Source organism: Carcharodon carcharias, chromosome 1, assembly GCF_017639515.1.
Source record: "Carcharodon carcharias isolate sCarCar2 chromosome 1, sCarCar2.pri, whole genome shotgun sequence".
Taxonomy (NCBI): Eukaryota; Metazoa; Chordata; class Chondrichthyes; order Lamniformes; family Lamnidae; genus Carcharodon; species Carcharodon carcharias.
Genome location: NC_054467.1, coordinates 68,895,841 through 68,914,523, shown reverse-complemented (window position 1 = coordinate 68,914,523; position 18,683 = coordinate 68,895,841). Strand labels below are relative to the sequence as shown.

At 43.6% G+C, this 18,683-nt stretch overlaps 1 protein-coding gene across 7 annotated transcripts in view; it reads left to right on the top strand.

Annotated features, from left to right (window-relative positions):
• The window catches only part of sh3d19 (SH3 domain containing 19), a 202,115-nt gene that overhangs the window by 133,337 nt on the left and 50,095 nt on the right, over positions 1 to 18,683 (top strand). For all 7 annotated transcript variants that reach the window (XM_041190073.1, XM_041190096.1, XM_041190081.1 and 4 more), the window contains exons 10-13: positions 619 to 659; positions 3,026 to 3,284; positions 9,031 to 9,099; positions 9,668 to 9,808. In XM_041190073.1, the coding sequence (XP_041046007.1) occupies positions 619 to 659; positions 3,026 to 3,284; positions 9,031 to 9,099; positions 9,668 to 9,808 (510 nt within the window). The remainder of the gene's footprint in view (positions 1 to 618; positions 660 to 3,025; positions 3,285 to 9,030; positions 9,100 to 9,667; positions 9,809 to 18,683) is intronic.

Genomic DNA, 18,683 nt, shown 5'->3' with positions numbered 1-18,683 from the left:
CTCCATGCTTGAATGGTGTTTGATGATGATTCAAAAAGGGATTAGAATATTCTGTTTTTACCCAACTGCACTGCAGGAACTCAACAAGCCTCCTTAGGCAGCACTTTCCAAACCCACCACTACCATCTTGAAGGATAAGGGCAGCAGACACATGAGTAAACCAACACCTGGAAGTTCTCCTCTAAGCCACTCACTAACCTTACTTGGAAAAATATTGCCGTTCCTTCACTGTCGGTGCGTCAAAATCCTGGAACTCCCTTCCGAACAGCACTGCGGATGTACCTACACCACATGGACTGCAGTGATTCAAGAAGGCAGCTCACCACCACCTTCTCAAAGGCAATTAGGGACGGATAATGAATGCTGGCTTAGCCAACAACACCCACATAGCATAAATGAATTAAAAAAACCTCCCACAATAGATGCATCCTATTTGCACTCCCCTGCCCAACCCCTCCAACTTGGACTACAAGGTGTATTTTCATCCCTATTTTTTGCCTTGGCCATAGAACCATTGGCAACAGCCATAAGGGCAAATTCAGATTTCTGTTAAATTACTGAACATTTATGGTTGTTTATCTCTTATTTATGTTTTTTTCTTTATTTTCACTTTTTCAGGATCTTTGTGATGTGCCCCGACCAGTTGCAAGCCAGCCTTTGTAAGTATTTGTGGTTCTGAAGCAGATAATAGTGCAAAATGCAACAAACTAAACTCCCTAAAAATGAGCCTGCACACTCCATGGAAATTATGCACAGCCGTTTACCTTGGCAGCCTGTAGAGACCAACTGATGAAAATAAGAAGTAGAAAGGGAAGCTATAAATGTTAAATCTGAAACAAAATAGAAAATGCAGAAAATACACAGCAGGCCAGTCAGCATGTGTACAGAAGAAGCATGGATCACCATTCAGGCAGGGCCCTTATTGAGTTCTGACAAAGTGTCCAGCTCAAACTTTAACAGGCTTGTTCTGGGCTCGTGCTCTGAGTAATACACTGGTGTGTTCAAATATGAAGGCTCAGATTTTTCACTCCCGGGTCAGATGCGCAGAGATGGGAGAATTCCTCTCCATCGTAGTGAAAATCTGGGCTGGAAAGTCTAATCTGATTTTTGCTTACAATAAGGTATCATACATGTTCACTCCCACAGAAGGATTCAACACTTGGTCAAAACTGTTTGAGTGAATGCCCAGTGTGTTACTGTTTGCTAACGTGGAAAGCAAATACTCAACATACATCAGGTCCGGCCACAACTGTGGAGAGAAAAATGCATAGTTAAGATTACAGGCCAATGCCCTCCCATTAGAACTGGAAGATGCTAAATGTGTGACCTAACCTAGATATCCCTCCATACACGTCAAGTTATTGTGAAGTATTTTCTGTATCCCACATCACATGTTGCAATATTTTTAACAAGTCAGTCATATTCTAGTATATTTGTCCATGAAACTCTGAAGTCAACAGTTATTGAATTCTCAGTCCAAATCTTTCCGTATAATGGAATTCTATGATTGTGTTTAAGTAATGATGATGGATTCCATTTGTCCAGTGAGTTCAATCAGGTATGTAGCTGTGATATACAGATCAGAAAGATTTCATGCTTCAATGCTGATCAATGCTATGTTTGCTGATCCCAACTAGTTGAATGGGTGCAGCGTAAGTATAGAAACCAAGCCAAACCTACCATTAATAAGCCCTACCTTCCGTTTAACTGTGGTGGGTTTGGGGTCAAATGAGTAACCCGCTACGGAGAGGCACATAAGAGATTTTAATATGCAAATGAGGCTGCCTTCTTTAGCCTTTTGCTGTTATTTAAATTCAACAGCTGCAGCCAAGGTTTCATGGGACTGAGACAACCTGATAGCTGAAGGAAGTCGGAAGCTGCTAGGTCCAGCAGGTTGCCCCATCCTGCAATACCTCCCTCTGCTTTGCACAGTCTCATTCCCGTTACTCTGCACGAACCGCCAACCCCCACCCTGTGCCACTTGCCCCCATGCCACACACCTCCCTGACCCACCTCTCCCCTGCCCCATGCCACCAACTTCTCCCTGCCCTATGCCCCCCCACCCCCCCACCACACCCCCAACCTGACCCAACCCGCCTCCCCCCTCTCCCATTGTCCTGGCTTCACTCACCCGCCCTGCGATATCCCTCCACCCCATGAGCCCCACCCTCAGTTCTCTCATCCCCCACCGCCCCTCCCACACCACCTCGTGTACCCACTCTATACTTGCCTTCCCTCCCTCCCCCACCTTTATCCCCAGTCCCTCTATCCCCACCACCTTCAGGGTGCATGGTACACGCATGCTGCAGCAAAAAGTCAACCACTTTAGGAGAGGTGAATAATCTGGTGTGTTCCACCAGTCTCAGCTATATTTGTTGTGCAAATGTAAGACTTAAATTCTCCCCTTCAAATCCACCAGTGCCTCTGTACTGAATTGCAGTCTCCTTCCTGAATTTATTTACATCCATTTATTTATATCCAAATTTTAAACTAGAAACTATCTCAGAACTTGTGAATTTTTACAATATAGTACGTGCACTATATGAACAATGATGTGATCCTACCATCCAGCAATAGTATTTAAATAAAATAACAGGGAAGTTAATTAACAAACGACGCAGTTTGCAGGATTTTCCTAAATCACTTTGACAAATTGGCATTTTGATTTATCATTTAAATTTTTTGTAGATATGGGGGCCTGAGTTTGATTTTCAAAGTTACCCACATGCAGAGTTAAAATTGAGCTCTTGATCAATATTCAAAAAATATACAATTTTTACCAGCTATGATAAATGGTCATTGTTCTCAAAACTGTTTATAGCATTTTATGTTGGTGTTTTTAATGGAAAATTTGAGTTGATTTGAGCAACATCTCAGTGAAATGAGAGACATAATTCTGATGAACATTCAGCTTTATATAGAACTTTGTTACCAAAAATTACAATTGGGTTCCAGGTAGTATAACTTCAGTCAGCCGCTAGGCATTCTTTTCAGACCATGTGACTGCAGCTTATTTATATTCCAGGACAGTTCCAGGCAAAGTCCCACCTGCACGTCCTCCCCCGGCTAAAGCTGGTCCAGCTCGGCCCCCTCCACCAAAGATTTCTGCTTCAGCAACCCAACTCCGCCATTCTTCATCTGAACTGGGAATAAACAACACTGCAGGAAAAAGCAGCCCACGTGCCCAAAGCAAGAACCGACCAAAAAGTCAAGTGTTTCAGAAAAAACGACCTGAACTTCCACCTCGACCAGCTCCTGGACACCCACTCTACAATAAGTACATGGTAATCAAAAGGCAGGGACATTGGTCAGTTTTAAGAATGTCAGCAGCCTGGAAGTGCAGAATGAAGTTCTTTTAGCAAAAGTTCTTCCTTTATGTCATTTTCTCTCATGAAGTTTCAGGTACAATTCCAAAATATAGACAGAACCTCAAAAGGGAATGTTGGAGACTATTTGACCAAGGGGGTAATTACAGGCCAGGTTGATCCTGCCCAGTGTCTACATACATCAACTGGATAGTGATTAGGAACATGAATCGTCTTTTTTTCTCTCCTCACTAGGCTGAGGCCCATGGAGTTACACCTGCTATCTCTAGCTGATATCAACCCACTCAGCACAGACCATGAATAGAAACTGTTACAGTGCTGATTTAATGCTGGCAACAATTGCAACTGAGACTAAATAAAGCTTTGTGTCTATATATTTGTTTAGATTGTAGGTGTTGGTTTTTTTCTTTAAAAAAAATAGACTTTGCAATGTCCACTCTGCAATATTTTTATTTTAAAAATGGTAAATTAGAAAAAGTATCATTTCCTCGAAGATCCAGCACTACTGTTCTTCTTGTATTGAAATTAGTGGTGTTTTTAAACAGACTTTCTTGTTCATCCCCATTTTCTCTGTGCCATTCTTCGCCTTAAAGAGCAGTAGGTCTCTTTGCAAATGGCAGAGATCAAACATTGCACTGCGTCCCCCTTCCTATCCTCTTAAAAAACATAGTGGCAAACCAATGAAGTTCCAGATTCCTCCCCACCCTTCCTGAGATTATTATGCTGTCAAAATAAATTAGTTCCTGGTTGCCTTCATGATTGCTGACCTGAAATCAGCCCCCTGGATATTGTATGTTTTGTTTGGATGACTTGTCCTCTGACATTTATTCATTTATTTGACTTCCTCGCATATGGAAGCACTTCACAATCAGTCCAACTAAGTTGATGAACTTGGCAGACAGGGAATCCACAACTGTACTATCAGGTTGCCATAAGGCCTTTGCTGGGAATAGATTCTGTGCTTTTTGAAATTAATTCTAAGATAACATTACAAAAATTCTACTATTGAAAGGAAGTGGAGAAATGAGTGATGCCGGTAGGTCATATGTATTGCTCATTCCAGGTTGTCCTGAGAATGAGGATCCTTTTCTTGAACCACTGTAGTCTTTGGTTTCCCAGTGGTGAACATGTAGCCAAGTGTATTCAAGTATGAAAGCCTGCACAACTAAACAAGATTTTAATTTAACTCAATTTTGACTTTGGATAATATGTAGAATAGACAATACAATTCAGCCACCTGCTATACATCCCTTCAGATTTTTCATTTCCATGAATGAAAATCAGCAGAGATGTATAGCAGGCGGCTGAGTCAATATTGCCTATTTTACGCTATCACCCAGTTAAAATTACCCTGCTTCCTTTCAATACTATAATTTTTGTAATGTTATCCGAAATTTAATTTCAAGAATCATTGTTACATGTTCCAGAAATGCGGAACAACCAGAAAACACTATCTAATTGTAAACTTGTAAGATGAAAAATGTTAGAAATGCACACAGCAGCTGAAAGGTGATCCTACCTTAGTTTTTCATACTAACCGATCTGTTGTGCAGTTCTAGCACATTGTTAATATTTCAGATTTGCACTTTTTAATCTGAATCCATTTGGGACTTGGTTTTATCTTCTGTCTTTATGGTATTGTGCTTGTAAAATTGACATCTTGATATTTCAGTGTGAGTTTATTTAAACAGGAATTTGCAAAATGTTCACGAGTCCTCTTCCTAATAAACAAATCACATTGCCATGGGTGATACATGTTTAATAATGAAGGTAGCAACTCCAAGCCAGCTGAAGATAGAATGTATCTTTGATCTTAAAATCCAATCATGGAGGGTCTGGGGGAAGAGATTTCCCGTTTGATATGTGTGGCAAAATTAGAAATACATAGTGCATATTTGGATTTATGATTTTGCTGCAAGAAGCAACATTGTACTTATGTGCATACTAATTATGTGGTTGTGGGAAAAAGCATGCAGTTTGCTGTCTTGTCGGAACCTTTGTGATGTGAAGGTTTTATTATACTGGGTTTATGAGTCTCACCGTTGACCCAGTGACAGCATTCTCACTTCTGAATCCAAGGTTGTGGGTTAAAGCACTACTCTCGGACTTGACCCCATAATCTACGTCAGAGCCTCCTAAAATATGGATAGGGTTCTGAAAAGAAATTTTGGGGTCATGAGCTCCGAGGCAGCAATGGCTGCCAGAGTTCCGAACGAGTGTTAACAGCTGTGAGGCTCCTTTTTAAATCCTTTTTTTTTTTAAAGCTGCGTTCCCTTTTTCAAAGCTGCGCCTGCCCCCAGTTTCATTTTATTCTTCATCTCATCCGACGCCTTAACAAGAAACCTTTTCTCTTTCTCTCAAGTGCTAAGGAACGCAAGCTCCAACAACTCATCGAGGACCCTCCACACCTGCCTATCCCTCCGTCCCCACCCCATCTTCCAATCCCAGCCCCAGCCGTGTATTCACTATACCCCCTGACCTTCCCCTCTCCAATGCTGAACGTTCAGTGCTCAGCAAAGGACTTAGTTTCATACCCTTACGCCCTCACCTCAATGAATTTCGGGCTCGGCATGATGCTGAACACTTCTTCCGCCGTCTTCATCTCTGGGCTCACTTCTTTGGGCAGGAGTCCTCTCCCCGTTCAACGGATCCTTTCACCCACCTCCAATATTCTCCCTCCACCTGGACCCCTCCCTCTGGATTCTTACCTTCTCTTGATCTTTTCATTGAGAACTGTCGGCGCGACATTAGTCATCTCAATTTCTCTGCTCCTCTCACCCATTCTAATCTCTCTCTCTCTGAACTAACTGCACTCCATTCTCTTAGGTCCAACCCTGACCTTGTCATCAAACCCGCTGACAAGGGTGGTGCTGTTGTTGTCTGGTGCACTGACTTCTACCTCGCGGAGGCTGAGTGTCAACTCGCAGACACTTCCTCCTACCTCTCCCTGGATCATGACCCCACCACTGAACATCAAGCCATTGTTTCCAGGACTGTCACTGATCTCATCTCCTCTGGGGATCTTCCTCCCACAGCTTCCAACCTGATAGTCGCCCAACCTCGGACGGCCCGCTTCTACCTCCTACCCAAAATCCACAAACAGAACTGTCCCGGTAGACCGATCGTCTCAGCTTGCTCCTGCCCCACAGAACTCATTTCTCGTTACCTTGACTCCCTTCTCTCTCCCCTTGTCCAGTCCCTTCCCACCTACAGCCGTGATTCCTCCGACACCTTACGTCACATCATCAATTTCCAGTTCCCTGGCCCCAACCGCTTCCTCTTCACCATGGACGTCCAATCCGTCTACACCTCCATCCCCCACCAGGATGGTCTGAGGGCCCTTAGCTTCTTCCTCGAACAGAGGCCCGAACAATCCCCATCCACCACTACTCTCCTCCGTCTGGCTGAACTTGTTCTCACGCTGAACAATTTCTCCTTCAACTCCTCTCACTTCCTCCAAATAAAAGGTGTGGCTATGGGTACCTGCATGGGCCCCAGCTATGCCTGTCTCTTTATGGGGTATGTGGAACATTCCTTGTTGCAGTCCTACTCCGGCCCCCTTCCACAACTCTTTCTCCGGTATATCGATGATTACTTTGGTGCTGCTTCATGCTCTCGTCGGGACTTGGAAAAATTTATTAATTTTGCTTCCAATCTCCACCCCTCCATCATTTTCACGTGGTCCATCTCTGACACTACCCTTCCCTTCCTTGACCTCTCTGTCTCAATCTCTGGTGATAGACTGTCCACCAATGTCCATTACAAACCCACCGACTCCCACAGCTACCTCGACTACAGCTCCTCACACCCCGCTTCCTGTAAGGACTCCATCCCATTCTCTCAGTTCCTTCACCTCCGTCACATCTGTTCCAATGATGCTACCTTCAAAAACAGTTTCTCTGACATGTCCTCCTCCTTCCTTAACCGAGATTTTCCACCCAAGGTCGTTGACAGGGCCCTCAACTTTGTCCAGCCCATCTCCCGCGCATCCGCCCTCACGTCTTCTCCTCCCTCCCAGAAACATGATAGGGTCCCCCTTGTCCTCACTTATCACCCCACCAGCCTCCACATTCAAAGGATCATCCTCCGCCATTTCCGCCATCTCCAGCATGATGCCACCACCAAACACATCTTCCCTTCACCCCCCCCCCATCGGCATTCCATAGGGATCGTTCCCTCCGGGACACCCTGGTCCACTCCTCCATCACCCCCTACTCCTCAACCCTCTCCTATGGCACCACCCCATGCCCACGCAAAAGATGTAACACCTGCCCCTTCACTTCCTTTCTCCTCACCATCCAAGGACCCAAACACTCCTTTCAAGTGAAGCAGCATTTCACTTGCATTTGCCCCAACTTAGTCTACTGCATTCGTTGCTCCCAATGTGGTCTCCTCTACATTGGAGAGACCAAACGTAAACTGGGCGACCGCTTTGCAAAACACCTGCGGTCTGTCCGCAAGAATGACCCAAACCTCCCTGTCGCTTGCCATTTTAACACTCCACCCTGCTCTCTTACCCACATGTCTGTCCTTGGCTTGCTGCATTGTTCCAGTGAAGCCCAACGCAAACTGGAGGAACAACACCTCATCTTCGACTAGGCACTTTACAGCCTTCCGGACTGAATATTGAATTCAACAACTTTAGGTCTTGAGCTCCCTCCTCCATCCCCACCCCCTTTCTGTTTCTTCCCCTTCCTTTTGTTTTTTCCAATAAATTATATAGATTTTTCTTTTCCCACCTATTTCCATTACTTTTAAATATTTTAAAATCTTTTATGCTCCCCCCACCCCCGCTAGAGCTATACCTTGAGTGCCCTACCATCCATTCTTAATTAGCACATTCGTTTAGATAATATCACCAACTTTAACACCTATGTGTTCTTTTGTTCTGTTGTCTACGACATCTTTTGATGATCTGCTTCTATCACTGCTTGTTTGTCCCTACAACCACACCAACCCCCTCCACTCCTCTTCCCCCACCCAAACCCCCCCTCTGTTCTGTCGAAGGGTCATGAGGACTCGAAACTTCAACTCTTTTCTTCTCCGCCGATGCTGCCAGACCTGCTGAGTTTTTCCAGGTAATTCTGTTTTTGTTTTGGATTTCCAGCATCCGCAGTTTTTTTGTTTTTACTTTTTTTTTTAATGGTGGGTGTGGTCAAATTGACTGATCTTTCAGGCTTGAATCCTGCTCCAAAAAAGCCAGTGAAAGTCAGATAGATACTCATCATTTAAAAACCTTGCAGTTCAAATAGCACTCCCACTCTCACTGCTCTCAACTACCCCAACCCCCTGCTCTCACAGCTCTTCATTCCCCCTCCCCAACTCTCAAAGCTCTATCAGTCCATCCACCTATCATTCATATAAGGCCCCATCAACCGCCTCAGGTGGATATAAATGATCCTATAGCACTATTCAACCAACATCACCAAACACTGCACAATTGGTCATTCGTCTCACTGCTGTTTACCTACAAAACAGTTTAAACACTTCAAAATAAATCATTGGCTTTGGGGATATTCTGCAGACTTGGGAGGTGGATATTTGCAGTTAGGTTGCAGATCAGCCATGATGTCACTCAATGGCAGAACAGATTCAAGGGGCTAGGTGGTCTACTCCTGTTCCAATGTAGCTACAATCCTATGAGTGGATGTTTTTCTTCCTTCTAACTCTCAGCTTTGTAATTTTCAAAACAATGTATTTTCAGCTGCCTGTGCCTCATGGAATTGCCAAATGTGATGTCAACTCCAGGGTCCCAGGAGAACTGTCATTCCAGGTAAGATGGACCTCCATTTAGACATTCTATATTGTACAGAGGTATTGGAAGCAAAGACACTATTTCTCTGAATTAGTTGTGAGCACACATGTAGCAGCACCTTGAGATTCTTCATCTAATTTAAATTTTGCAAAAACAATTACTCTATGGGAAATGCTAAGATTAGGGGTTCGAATGATTCCTCCATTTGGCGCTCCTACGGAACACAATTGCTTCAAGTAACAAAGCAATTGAATTTTTGTTGGTGATGGGGAAACTATTCAGTCACACAACCTTTTGAGGAAGTGTTTAAAAAAACCTGGACCAGTATTGGACTCATTCCAAATGATGTTTCTTTTTTTCTCTGCCTTTGATTTTTTTGGAATTGCCTAAGACAAGCTTGTTTTAGTGTCATTGTAAAGAATAGGTTGCATTGATATATTTTTGACTTATGGCTATCCAGTAAAAGAGCGGATTGTGGATTGGAATAGGATGGGAGATCATGAGAAGGGGGAAAGTAGCTCAGTAAAATGTAAACTAATAATAAATTTGCATTTTTATGTCTTTTTTTTTCTCACTGCCTCAATAGCGAGGTGAAGTCCTGATTCTCCAGCAGCAGACTGACCAGTCTTTACAGTGCCAAAAGGGGTTTGATACTGGCAAAGTTCCTTCATCTCATTTGAAGATAATCACTCCACTTGATGAGGAAGTGGTGAAAGGGACCAACAAGGTCAGTGTGGACAATGTATTTGCAGTTTGATCTAGTGTAAACAAAATGGTGCAGTTGGAATAGCCATGTCAAATTCAGTTTTGAAATACTATGAATAGCAATGGAAAGTATGCTATTTGCACCAAATTTTCCAAGGTAATTCATTATTCTAATTATAATTAACCATAGCTGTAGATGAAGTTGTGTGCACGAGTGGTAGGAATGTAATGTTTTATGTAAGCGGAATTTAAAGGGATCAGATATTTAAAGGGGAATGTCACAACGGGCTTTGGAAAAGCTCAAAAGGCATTTCAATTCATTAACAGCCTTTGCCAAGATTTATAGTGAGGAGAATAAGAATTATGAGCCAAAATGAAGAGGGAGGAAACCCATGATACAGACAAGAGTCTCAAGTCTCTGAATGGACAGATCAGCACCTAACCCCCTGTTTGATGGATTTGTTGTAAATGGTGCTGCATAAAGTAATTTTGAGAAGGGTTGCCCTCTGTGCCATTCCATGCCATCATCCCCATTAGTCTATGATTGCAGCATGCCTAGAAGAAGGTATTGCCAAGTTCAAATTTAAAACTGATCATTTACTACCATTAGGTATTCCAGCTCTATGCAGCATGGTAGCTGCAAGTTTCTTTGCAGCAGGATGATACAACTCTGCAGCTGATGTGTTGAATCCTATAAGTTTTCCATAGCTTAGTGGATGCAGCCCGTCAGGCTGCTGGCCAATTTACATTGGACATTGCTGTAGACCAGGGAATTACTGCAGTTTGTGGGCTGGGTATGAATAGAAAATGTTGCAGATTTCATTGTCATGTTTGGAACTCTTCAGATCACTTGTGTGTGGCTTATTTTGCCTGGCTCCACATATATTGAATGTATTTACAAATCTATGGGGTGTTGTTCTGTGCTATTGTGCCTGGCTGTTCAACTAGGTTTTCCAATTAAAACAATGATTCATTGCCAAACCATTAATTGGGTGGGTTTCAGAGGCATACCAGTTGTGTCAACGTGATTTATTTGCTTTATAACAGGATATTCATGTTGATTTATATTGATACTGTTACGACCAATGAGGACACGTGTCACAATTCAACCTTTCTTTCCCACTCCTTGATTGATTATAACCGAGTTTTTTGTAATTTATAAGGATAAAGGTATTAATTCAGTGTCTGCCCTTAACCGTTTACATGCTGATTGCAAAGGGCTGAATCTGACAGGCTTTCTTGAGTTTAAGCACAAAGGGGTTAGTTGTTAAAGAGCTAAAAACCCACCCAGGTAAAGATATAAAGACGTTTAAAAAGATAAACCCACATCCTGATCTTTGCAACACACACACACACACACACACACACACACACACACACACACACACACGTGAAATTACAGGTTATACGATGGGAAGATACTTTTTGACCAAATTAAAATTCAGTGTTAAAAGATTTTATAAAATAGAGAGTCCACTGTTTGAATCCTTCATTGGTATTCATGGCTGAGGCAGATTTTTCCCATAGTGGTCTAGAAAGTGGTGTTGAAGTCACTGTAAACTGCAATTTCTGGAGACAGTCTCTTTTTTTTAAAAAAACATAATCCAAAACATAATCAAAAAACATTTTCCAAAAGTTACTGATATTGCACCTGATGTCCCTTTCAATGGAAATTCTCTATTTCTGTGATGGATTCCAAATTCTAACAGAGATAGGGTCTTGAACTTGAGAGGGAAGGGAGAGAGGGATGGTGTTACTGTTCCATTGGCAGATTTCTACTAGACTTTTTAACAGCTTAGGTGTTGTAATAAAAGACAGTTCAAAATAGCTATTCTGGTCACATGACCTCTTTCCCCATGTTGATTTCAGAAGGTAATTGATTAGCTTATGTCTGGCAGACTGTGCTATTGTTTTATGGCCTAGGTAATAAGTTTCTTTATCTCTTCTGAATGGACCATTCTTCCCTGCGATGAGCTAGGAAGAACACATATATAGTCATTGTCCTGGTAGACTTCCTGTCACTGCCTGAAAGGTAGCTTTGTAGAAATTCAAATGGTGAGAACCAGTACAGCCTCAGTTCATCCTTGAAGTAATTTTTATCATCAGCAGGTGTGAAGTTCCATAGGAGGTTGCTTTGGCATGTCTTAATTGTAATCCACATTGGAAATTTCCAGAAACTGGCCAACTTGTAATACCAGATGTGCCAGGTGACCTGTGGCAGCCATCTTAAGTCAGTGTCTTTGCTTGCTTTTTTACAAGTCTTTTTAAAATGGTTCAAGCCAATGAAATTAAAGATTAATATCACACATGCACACATCACATTATTATGACAATACAGCAAGTAATTTGTTACAAAATTCTAATTTAACACAATTGATCAAATAAAGGGGAGGAGGACCAGCCCACAGGCCAGTCATTTTAATGTTTGTGGTATAGAAACTTCTAGAAATAATAAACAAAGAGAAAATTAACAGCCACTTAGACAAACATGAATTTATTAATCCAGCATGGATTTATTATGGGCAAATTCTGTTTGGCTAACTTGATTGAGATTTTTATTGATGATGTATATATGGACTTCCAAAAGATGTTTGACAAAGTACCACATGATAGGAACAAAAAAACTGCGGATGCTGGAAATCCAAAACAAAAACAGAATTACCTGGAAAAACTCAGCAGGTCTGGCAGCATCGGCGGAGAAGAAAAGAGTTGACGTTTCGAGTCCTCATGACCCTTCGACAGAACTTGCGTTCGAGTCCAAGAAAGAGTTGAAATATAAGCTGGTTTAAGGTGTGTGTGTGGGGGGCGGAGAGATAGAGAGACAAAGAGGTGGAGGGGGGGTGGGGGTGTGTGGTTGTAGGGACAAACAAGCAGTGATAGAAGCAGATCATCAACGACAATAGTACAATAGAACACATAGGTGTTAAAATTAAAGTTGGTGATATTATCTAAACGAATGTGCTAATTAAGAATGGATGGTAGGGCACTCAAGGTATAGCTCTAGTGGGTTTTTTTTTTATTTTATATATAATGGAAATAGGTGGGAAAAGGAAAATCTTTATAATTTATTGGAAAAAAAAGGGGAGGGGGAAACAGAAAGGGGGTGGGGATGGGGGAGGGAGCTTACGACCTAAAGTTGTTGAATTCAATATTCAGTCCAGAAGGCTGTAAAGTCCCTAGTCGGAAGATGAGGTGTTGTTCCTCCAGTTTGCGTTGGGCTTCACTGGAACAATGCAGCAAGCCAAGGACAGACATGTGGGCAAGAGAGCAGGGTGGAGTGTTGAAATGGCAAGCGACAGGGAGGTTTGGGTCATTCTTGCGGACAGACCGCAGGTGTTCTGCAAAGCGGTCGCCCAGTTTACGTTTGGTCTCTCCAATGTAGAGGAGACCACATTGGGAGCAACGGATGCAGTAGACTAAGTTGGGGGAAATGCAAGTGAAATGCAGCTTCACTTGAAAGGAGTGTTTGGGTCCTTGGACGGTGAGGAGAGAGGAAGTGAAGGGGCAGGTATTGCATTTTTTGCGTGGGCATGGGGTGGTGCCATAGGAGGGGGTTGAGGAGTAGGGGGTGATGGAGGAGTGGACCAGGGTGTCCCGGAGGGAGCGATCCCTACGGAATGCCGATAAGGGGGGTGAAGGGAAGATGTGTTTGGTGGTGGCATCATGCTGGAGTTGGCGGAAATGGCGGAGGATGATCCTTTGAATGCGGAGGCTGGTGGGGTGATAAGTGAGGACAAGGGGGACCCTATCATGTTTCTGGGAGGGAGGAGAAGGCGTGAGGGCGGATGCGCGGGAGATGGGCCGGACACGGTTGAGGGCCCTGTCAACGACCGTGGGTCCTGGAAACAGGACTGTCACTGACCTCATCTCCTCTGGGGATCTCCCTCCCACAGCTTCCAACCTGATAGTCGCCCAACCTCGGACGGCCCGCTTCTATCTCCTACCCAAAATCCACAAACAGAACTGCCCCGGTAGACCGATCGTCTCAGCTTGCTCCTGCCCCACAGAACTCATTTCTCGTTATCTTGACTCCCTTCTCTCTCCCCTTGTCCAGTCCCTTCCCACCTACATCCGTGATTTCTCTGACACCTTACGTCACATCAACAATTTCCAGTTCCCTGGCCCCAACCGCTTACTCTTCACCATGGACGTCCAATCCCTCTACACCTCCATCCCCCACCAGGATGGTCTGAGGGCCCTTAGCTTCTTCCTCGAACAGAGGCCCGAACAATCCCCATCCACCACTACTCTCCTCCGTCTGGCTGAACTTGTTCTCACACTGAACAATTTCTCCTTCAACTCCTCTCACTTCCTCCAAATAAAAGGTGTGGCTATGGGTACCCGCATGGGCCCCAGCTATGCCTGTCTCTTTATGGGGTATGTGGAACATTCCTTGTTGCAGTCCTACTCCGGCCCCCTTCCACAACTCTTTCTCCGGTACATCGATGATTACTTTGGTGCCGCTTCATGCTCTCGTCAGGACTTGGAAAAATTTATTAATTTTGCTTCCGATCTCCACCCCTCCATCATTTTCACGTGGTCCATCTCTGACACTTCCCTTCCCTTCCTTGACCTCTCTGTCTCAATCTCTGGTGATAGACTGTCCACCAATATCCATTACAAACCCACCGACTCCCACAGCTATCTCGACTACAGCTCCTCACACCCTGCTTCCTGTAAGGACTCCATCCCATTCTCTCAGTTCCTTCGCCTCCGTCGCATCTGTTCCGATGATGCTACATTCAAAAACAGTTCCTCTGACATGTCCTCCTTCTTCCTTAACCGAGGTTTTCCACCCACGGTCGTTGACAGGGCCCTCAACCGTGTCCGGCCCATCTCCCGCGCATCCGCCCTCACGCCTTCTCCTCCCTCCCAGAAACATGATAGGGTCCCCCTTGTCCTCACTTATCACCCCACCAGCCTCCGCATTCAAAGGATCATCCTCCGCCATTTCCGCCAACTCCAGCATGATGCCACCACCAAACACATCTTCCCTTCACCCCCCTTATCGGCATTCCGTAGGGATCGCTCCCTCCGGGACACCCTGGTCCACTCCTCCATCACCCCCTACTCCTCAACCCCCTCCTATGGCACAACCCCATGCCCACGCAAAAAATGCAACACCTGCCCCTTCACTTCCTCTCTCCTCACCGTCCAAGGACCCAAACACTCCTTTCAAGTGAAGCAGCATTTCACTTGCATTTCCCCCAACTTAGTCTACTGCATCCGTTGCTCCCAATGTGGTCTCCTCTACATTGGAGAGACCAAACGTAAACTGGGCGACCGCTTTGCAGAACACCTGCGGTCTGTCCGCAAGCATGACCCAAACCTCCCTGTCGCTTGCCATTTCAACACTCCACCCTGCTCTCTTGCCCACATGTCTGTCCTTGGCTTGCTGCATTGTTCCAGTGAAGCCCAGCGCAAACTGGAGGAACAACACCTCATCTTCCGACTAGGGACTTTACAGCCTTCTGGACTGAATATTGAATTCAACAACTTTAGATCGTAAGCTCCCTCCCCCATCCCCACCCCCTTTCTGTTTCCCCCTCCCCTTTTTTTTCCAATAAATTATAAAGATTTTCTTTTTCCCACCTATTTCCATTATATATAAAATAAAAAAAAACCCACTAGAGCTATACCTTGAGTGCCCTACCATCCATTCTTAATTAGCACATTCGTTTAGATAATATCACCAACTTTAATTTTAACATCTATGTGTTCTATTGTACTATTGTCGTTGACATCTTTTGATGATCTGCTTCTATCATTGCTTGTTTGTCCCTACAACCACACACCCCCACCCCCCCTCCACCTCTTTGTCTCTCTATCTCTCCGCCCCCCACACACACACCTTAAACCAGCTTATATTTCAACTCTTTCTTGGACTCGAACGCAAGTTCTGTCGAAGGGTCATGAGGACTCGAAACGTCAACTCTTTACTTCTCCGCCGATGCTGCCAGACCTGCTGAGTTTTTCCAGGTAATTCTGTTTTTGTTTACCACATGATAGACTTGTTAGAAAATTTAAACCCAGGGATAAAAGGAGCAGTAGCAAAATAGATTAGTTAAGTGGTTAAGGGATGGAAATAAATTTTAAAATAATAGAAATAGGTGGGAAAAGAAAAATTATTTAAAAAAATGTTTTTAAAATTATAAACTATTGGAAAAAGGGGGATCGGAAAGGGGGTGGGGAAGGAGGAGAGAGTTCATGATCTGAAGTTGTTGAACTTCATGTTAAGCCTAGAAGGCTGCAAAGTGGGAGGTGTTGTTCCTCCAGTTTGCATTGAGCTTCACTGAAACATTGCAGCAGGCCATATGGGCATAAGAGCAGGGTGGTGTGTTGAAATGGCAAGTGACAGAGAGGTTTGGGTCATCCTTGCGGACAGACCGAAGGTATTCCGCAAAGTGGTCACGCCGTCTGCATTTGGTCTCTCCAATGTAGAGGAAACCGCATTGGGAACAACGAATGCAGTAGACTAAATTGAGGGAAGTGCAAGTGAAGTGCTGCTTCACTTGAAAGGAGTGTTTGGGTCCTTGGATGGTGAAGAGGGGGTAAGTAAAGAGGCAGGTGTTACACTTTCTGTGGTTGCATGGGAAGGTGTCATGGGAGGGGTTGAAGTGTAGGGGGTGATGGAGGAGTGGACCAGGGTGCCCTGGAGGGAACAGTCCCTACGGAATGCTGACAGGGTGGGAGGGGGGTGAAGGGATGGTGTGTTTGGTGGTGGCATCATGCTGGAGTTGGCGGAAATGACAGAGGATGATCCTTTGAATGCGGAGGCTGGTGGGGTGATAAGTGAGGACAAGAGGGACCCTATCATGGTTCTGGGAGGGAGAGGAAGGTGTGAGGATGAGAGATGGGCCAGACACAGTTGAGGGCCCTGTCAACCACCATGGGTGGTCCATCCATTGTTTTATCTCAACCTTTTAGCCTATTTTGATCCCTTCCCCCCCACCCCACCCCCATGAGGGCTATCTGTCAACTTGCTCGTCCTGCTTTCCACCCTTAATGTCACCATTATCACATTCCTTAGCTAATATCACCACCATCAACACCCCTTTGTCCTTTTGTCTATGGCATCTTTAGCAATCTTTACCTTGCCTCCACCTATCACTGGCCTTCTATCCAGCTCTATTTGTCCCACCCCCCCTCAAACAGCTTATATTTCACTTCATTTCTATTTTCCTTAGTTCTGATGAAGAGTCATATGGATTCGAAACGTTGACAGTATTTTGAAATTTGCTGATGACATGAAACTTGGAAGTGTAGGAAACAGGAAGCTAGTGATATACTTTGAGAGGACGTAGGTAGGCTGGTGAAATGGGTAAACGTGCAGATGAAATTCAGCCTAAAAGGTGTCAAGTGAACCATTTTGTTAGGAAGACTGAGGAGAGACAATACTTGTTATAATAATTGGTTGTTATGATAAGGCAGGTGGCTTTTGCTAGGCTGACCAAATCCACAAGGGAAGCTTGGCCATGTTATCAGAACGGTTTTGCACTTTATTTATTACAAGAAGATTTGTACACTGAATTCAGAAGTGGTGAGTCCACTAACACCTTTTGAGATTTTAAAAATTAAATTAGAACATTTAACAAAAGAAACAAATGAAAACACATGCACAAGATTACAGTTACACTATTAGTTAATATTATAACAAATCCCAACATACCTAATTAACCTGACTCCCAACTATACACCCCCTTTAAGGCAACAGTCCAAAAATAGATTTTAAATTTAGATAGGCAATCCAGCAAGGTTACCACAGGCACCCACTCCACAGTGGAATTCCAAAGGTTTTTTAACACAACTTTTGATTACTGGAGTAGCAGACTTCTACAAAGTGGCTAGGGTTGTTTCCCCAAGTCTGTTTCACATGGTGTATATTTTAGATCTTACACAGCCACCCCCTCACAACCTTCTATCCTTCGTTAACTATATTTCTCTCTCTTTAATCTATAAATCTCATTGTTCCCATATGTCTTTGGAATTTACTTTTCCCATAATATAAAAATCTTTCATGCTGTCAGTTTGGCCTTTTCCTTTTGGGAAAAATAAATAACATAACCTTGTCCTATTGATCCAATCAGTTGTAAAAGTTTATCATGTTTCTTGAAAAACCAAACACCTCTCCATTTATCCTAAAATGCAAATTTCATTCACCCCCATCTAATGACTTTATCCTAGCTCACTCATTAGCATTTCAAATACCCTTTTTACACCTAACTCTTGATAATTTCACCCTTGCAGTCTATCCAACTCCAATTAAATCAGCCACCCATATATACAACCCTACCTTACAATATCCCACAATACTATTTTGAAAAATATGATAGTTTTGTGACACGGTATAATTTTAAAGGGGGTGCAAGAACAGAGGGATCTGGGGGTGTTTGTACACAAATCTTTGAAGGACAGATTAACAAATCATACGGGATCCTGCACTTTATAATTTGAGGCATAAGAGTACAAAAGCCAGGAAGTTATGCTGAACTTATATAAATCATTAGTTTGGCCCCAGCTGATATATTGTGTCCAATTCTGTGCACCACACTTTAGGAAGGAAGGGAAGGTTTTGGAGAGTGTATATAAGAGACTCATTACAATTGTTCCAGGGATGAGAGATTACAATTACATGGATAGACTGAGAAGCTGAGGTTGTTTTCCTTAGAGCAGAGAAGACTAAGGGGTGATTTGGTAGAGCTGTTTAAGATCATTAATTAAGGATTCAGATGGAGCAAATAGATATTGCTTTCAGTGGCTGAAGGGTTGTTAATGAGAGGGCACAGATTTAAGGTGATTGCAAAATAACCAGAGGTGACATGAGGAGAAAATTTTAAGCACAACTAGTGGTTAGGATTTAGCGATTTGGAATGCACAGTCTGATAGGGCGGTGGATG